The sequence below is a fragment of the Cebus imitator genome, unplaced genomic scaffold, assembly GCF_001604975.1.
Source record: "Cebus imitator isolate Cc_AM_T3 unplaced genomic scaffold, Cebus_imitator-1.0 Scaffold68, whole genome shotgun sequence".
Taxonomy (NCBI): domain Eukaryota; kingdom Metazoa; phylum Chordata; class Mammalia; order Primates; family Cebidae; genus Cebus; species Cebus imitator.
Genome location: NW_016107383.1, coordinates 9,354,778 through 9,358,814, shown reverse-complemented (window position 1 = coordinate 9,358,814; position 4,037 = coordinate 9,354,778). Strand labels below are relative to the sequence as shown.

The following is a 4,037-nucleotide window of genomic DNA, read 5'->3' as shown; positions in this document are numbered from 1 at the left end:
TTTGAATTCAGGACGGCGGGAAGCAGCAAGCAGGTGTCAACAGAGGCGGGGAGGAGACGCCAGGCCCCGCCAACCAATCAGAGCGCGCGGAGGCTTCCCTTCCCCCTCCGCCGTCCCCGCGCCAAAATTCCAAACTGCCCACGCACCGCGCCCGCCGTCTCCCTCCGCCGAGCTCAGTGAGCTGGAACTATGTGAAGAAAAAGAAGTCAGCGTTGTCCCCTACTCTCCGCTCAGGTCCTAGATACTGTCGGCCCGTGTTCCTCTCCACGTCGGCCCGGCCTCCTTCGCTATACAAATGGGAGGAGAGTTTCGAGCCCGCTGTTCTGTGGCGGCGGCGTGGGCGGGACAGACGGCGGAGGGATTCCGGACGCGCGCGCTGCGGCCGCTGGCGCGGAGCTTGTGGCGCCAGAATTCGGAGCGCGGAAGAGACCCAGCCGCGGCCGCTCTGAGCTGGAGCCCTTTTCGGCCGCGCACACCGAGGCAGTCAGGGAGAGAAGATGGTGGTTCTCCGCAGCAGCTTGGAGCTGCACAACCACTCCGCCGCCTCGGCCACGGACTCCTTGGACCTGTCCAATGAGTTCCTCAGCCTGGAGCAGATCGGCCGGAGGCGGCTCCGCTCGGCCGGCGCGGCGCAGAAGCAGCCCGCGGTGACCGCAGCCAAGGCGGGTGTGAGTACCGGCCTGAGGCGGGCTCCCTGGGCGTTGCCCGGGGGGACTGCCCGCAGCCCGGCGCCCGGAGGGGTTTGAGGGTGGGCGGCGCTGGTCGGGGTGACAGTTGTCGGGGGAGGAGTGTGTTCGTGGACGAGTAAAATGGAAGCTCTTGGGATCGGAGCCCGACGGGGTGCGGGTCGGGTCGCAGAGCTGAGGCTGGCCGGGAGAGGACTAAGCATTTGGTCACCACCTACTTTTACGCAAGAGGAAATCGAAGCCGGCCTGAGTGTAGTGCGGTCTGGGGCCAAGCTGCGGCTGTTCGGCCGCCCCCACGACCCCCCTCCCTGACCGATCGATCGGCCAGGCTCCTGCCCTAGGTTAACATCTACCTGAAGGCAGCACGCATCCTCTGACTGCTTTTGGTCTGCGCCAGGAACATTGTGGGGGGGGCCACAGGGACGCACAGATTGTAATTAATTCAGGTTCTCTGACCTCCATTTAACGATTCAGAGGGGTTCCATAATAAAAGCGCAGTGAATAATACCAGGTTGCATAATGTGGAGGAATGAGGACCCACATTTCCTGAACCCCCACCCCCCAGGCCTCATCACAACCCTTTGAGAATGCATAGTTGTGAGACCTATTTGACAGATGAGAAACGGACTCAAAAAGGTAACCAGTAAGGAAGGGGTAGGTCTAAAATTGGAACTCAGATTGCTAGCCTCCCAAATCGTCCCCTTTCTATTCCGTCATGCTGCAGTTACAAACAGTGTCTATAGGGGAAGTTTGGAAGGGAGGAGGGTCCTCGTGAAACAAATGCAGCTTCTAGGTCTGAAGTACAGTTAGGGTTTTTGCAGGGCAGTTAGAGCTGAGCAGAATTACTCCCCTCTCATCCACCTCCCCTCCCCAGCTGCTGAAAGAGGTCTAGGTGGAGGGATTTCAGCATTCGGAAAAGGTCGAAGAAGTCGAGGAAGCATCGCTAGTGAAGTTAAGGCAGGAAGTAATATAGTTGGATTGAAGGTGTTGGAGTTAGTGAGTGAGGGTAGGCATGGAGTAGGAAAGACAGGGTCGGAGAGAAGGTTGTGAACTTCAGAGTGAGAATGAGAGGCTCGGGGAACTGTGGTGAAAGTGACAATGTCATCTTCTTCTGTTTAGCAGACGATTTCAGGGTCTTGTTTTAAGTCTTCGTTAAAATCTTGTATTTAGACCAGGCATCCCATTCTGGTTGCTCCTTTACTGAGGGGAATGGGTTAAAAACTATAGTCCTTCAGTCTCTGAAATTGTGATTCTGAATTGAAAAGACAAGTAATTTCCTGACTCAAGATTAGTTTCTCAATCATGTGCCAGGAATTGGCAGAGATCTGAAGAGACCAAACACTTCTGCGCTGAAATTGGTCGCTTGATTCACTAACCTGTGTTCAGAAAAGCTGTTTCGGTACTGACTGATTATGTCCAGGATAACCGTAGATCCCGTGAACATAATGATACTTAATGATATATTGAATACTGGCTTAAAAAAAAAAAAAAATAGGCTCTTGTTTTTTTCTTCAAGATAAAGTTTTGCTCTCTCTCTCACCCAGGCTGGAGTGCATTGGCACGATCTTGGCTCACTGCAGCCTCCATCTCCCGGGTTCAAGCAGTTCTTCTGCCTCAGCCTCCCAAAGTGCTGGGATTTCAGATGTGAGCCACCCCACCTAGCCGAATACATAGGGTCTTAAGAATATTGTTAATTTCGAATTTCAATTTCAGCTTCTCAGGTTTACCAGTAATCAGCAGGTTTCTATACTTGTTAAATGGGGTGATACCCACCTGGTGTGAGGATTAAATGTGGTCATACATGTAGGGAGATTAATTGAACAGTTAGCATATAGTTGGGACTCAGTCATTGTCAGCTATTGAGACCATCATCAGTTTTAGTTAACAGCCACTTTTTTTTTTTTTTTTTTTTTTTTTTTTTTTCAGTTCCTCGGGGAAAAAAACCTTAGGTTGTTCTTGATTCCTCTCATATCCAGTGTATTAGCAAATTCTGTTGGCTCTATTTTCAAAATACATTCCAAGTCTGACTACTTAATATGTCCTCCAGTGTTATCATGCTGGTTCAAGCCATAATCTCTTTCTGGATTATTTATTATTATTAGTTTGAGACAGTCTTGCTCTGTCACCTAGGCTGGAGTGCAGTGGTGTGATCTCAGCTTGCTGCAATTTCCGCCTTCTGGGTTCAAGCGAGTCTCCTGCCTCGGGCTCCTGAGTAGCTGGGATTACAGGCAGGCACAACCATGCCTGGCTAATTTTTGTATTTTTTTGTAGAGACAGTGTTTCACTGTGTTGGCCAGGCTGGTCTCAAACTCCCAGTCTCAGGTGATCAACCCACCTTGGCTGATCATATATATATATATGATGCTCCGCCCTCCCTCAACAGTCAGTTATATTTATTTATTTATTTTTGAGACAGAGTCTTGCTCTGTCACCCAGGTTGGAATGCAGTGGCACCATCACAGCTCACTGTCACCTCAGCCTCCCAGGATCAAGTGATCCTCCCACTTCAGCCTCCTAAGTAGCTGGGACTAGAGTTACACACCACCACACCCAGCTTATGTTGTTTTTTCTTTTAGATGGAGTCTCCCCTCTCACCCAGGCTGGAGTGTTGTGGCTCGATCTTGTCTCACTGCAACCTCCGCCTCCCAGGTTCCAGCGATTCTCCTGCCTCAGCCTCTCGAGTAGCTGGGACTACAGTCACACGCCACCATGCCCAGCTAATTTTTGTAATTTTAGTACAGATGAGGTTTCATCATATTGGTCAGGCTGGTCTCAAACTCTTGACTTCAGGTTATGCACCCGCCTCTGCCTCCCAAAGTGCTGGGATTACAGGCATAAGCCACTGCGCCTAGCCTCATTTTTAATTTGTCTGTAGAGATGGTGTCTCACTGTGTTGCTCAGGCTGGTCTCGAACTCCTGGACTCAAGCAATCGTTCAGTTTCAGCCTCCCAAAGTGCTGGGATTAGAGGTGTGAACCACCACACCCACCAATAGTCAGTTCTTAATGCAGTCAGTCTTTTAAAAAGTCAAAACAGTTGATCACTCAAAATCCTCTTGAATTCCCTATCTAAGTAAAAGTCTATAAATTTGGGAGCAGCCCTAAGGATTCCTGCCTCCTTTATCTCTGTAATGACATCTTCTCCCAGCCCTTTATAAAACCTACTCTAGGCCGGGCGCAGTGGCTCACGCCTGTAATCCCAGCACTTTGGGAGGCCGAGGCGGGTGGATCACGAGGTCAAGAGATCTAGACCATCCTGGTCAACACGGTGAAACCCCGTCTCTACTAAAACTACAAAAAATTAGCTGGGCATGGTGGCGCGTGCCTGTAATCCCAGCTACTCAGGAGACTGA

At 50.9% G+C, this 4,037-nt stretch overlaps 1 protein-coding gene across 1 annotated transcript in view; it reads left to right on the top strand.

Annotated features, from left to right (window-relative positions):
* Positions 1-370: 370 nt before the first annotated feature.
* The window catches only part of ATAD2 (ATPase family AAA domain containing 2), a 70,135-nt gene continuing 66,468 nt past the window's right edge, over positions 371-4,037 (top strand). Inside the window, exon 1 of the mRNA XM_017530732.2 lies at positions 371-668. Within this exon, the coding sequence (XP_017386221.1) occupies positions 498-668 (171 nt within the window). The 5' untranslated portion in view covers positions 371-497. The remainder of the gene's footprint in view (positions 669-4,037) is intronic.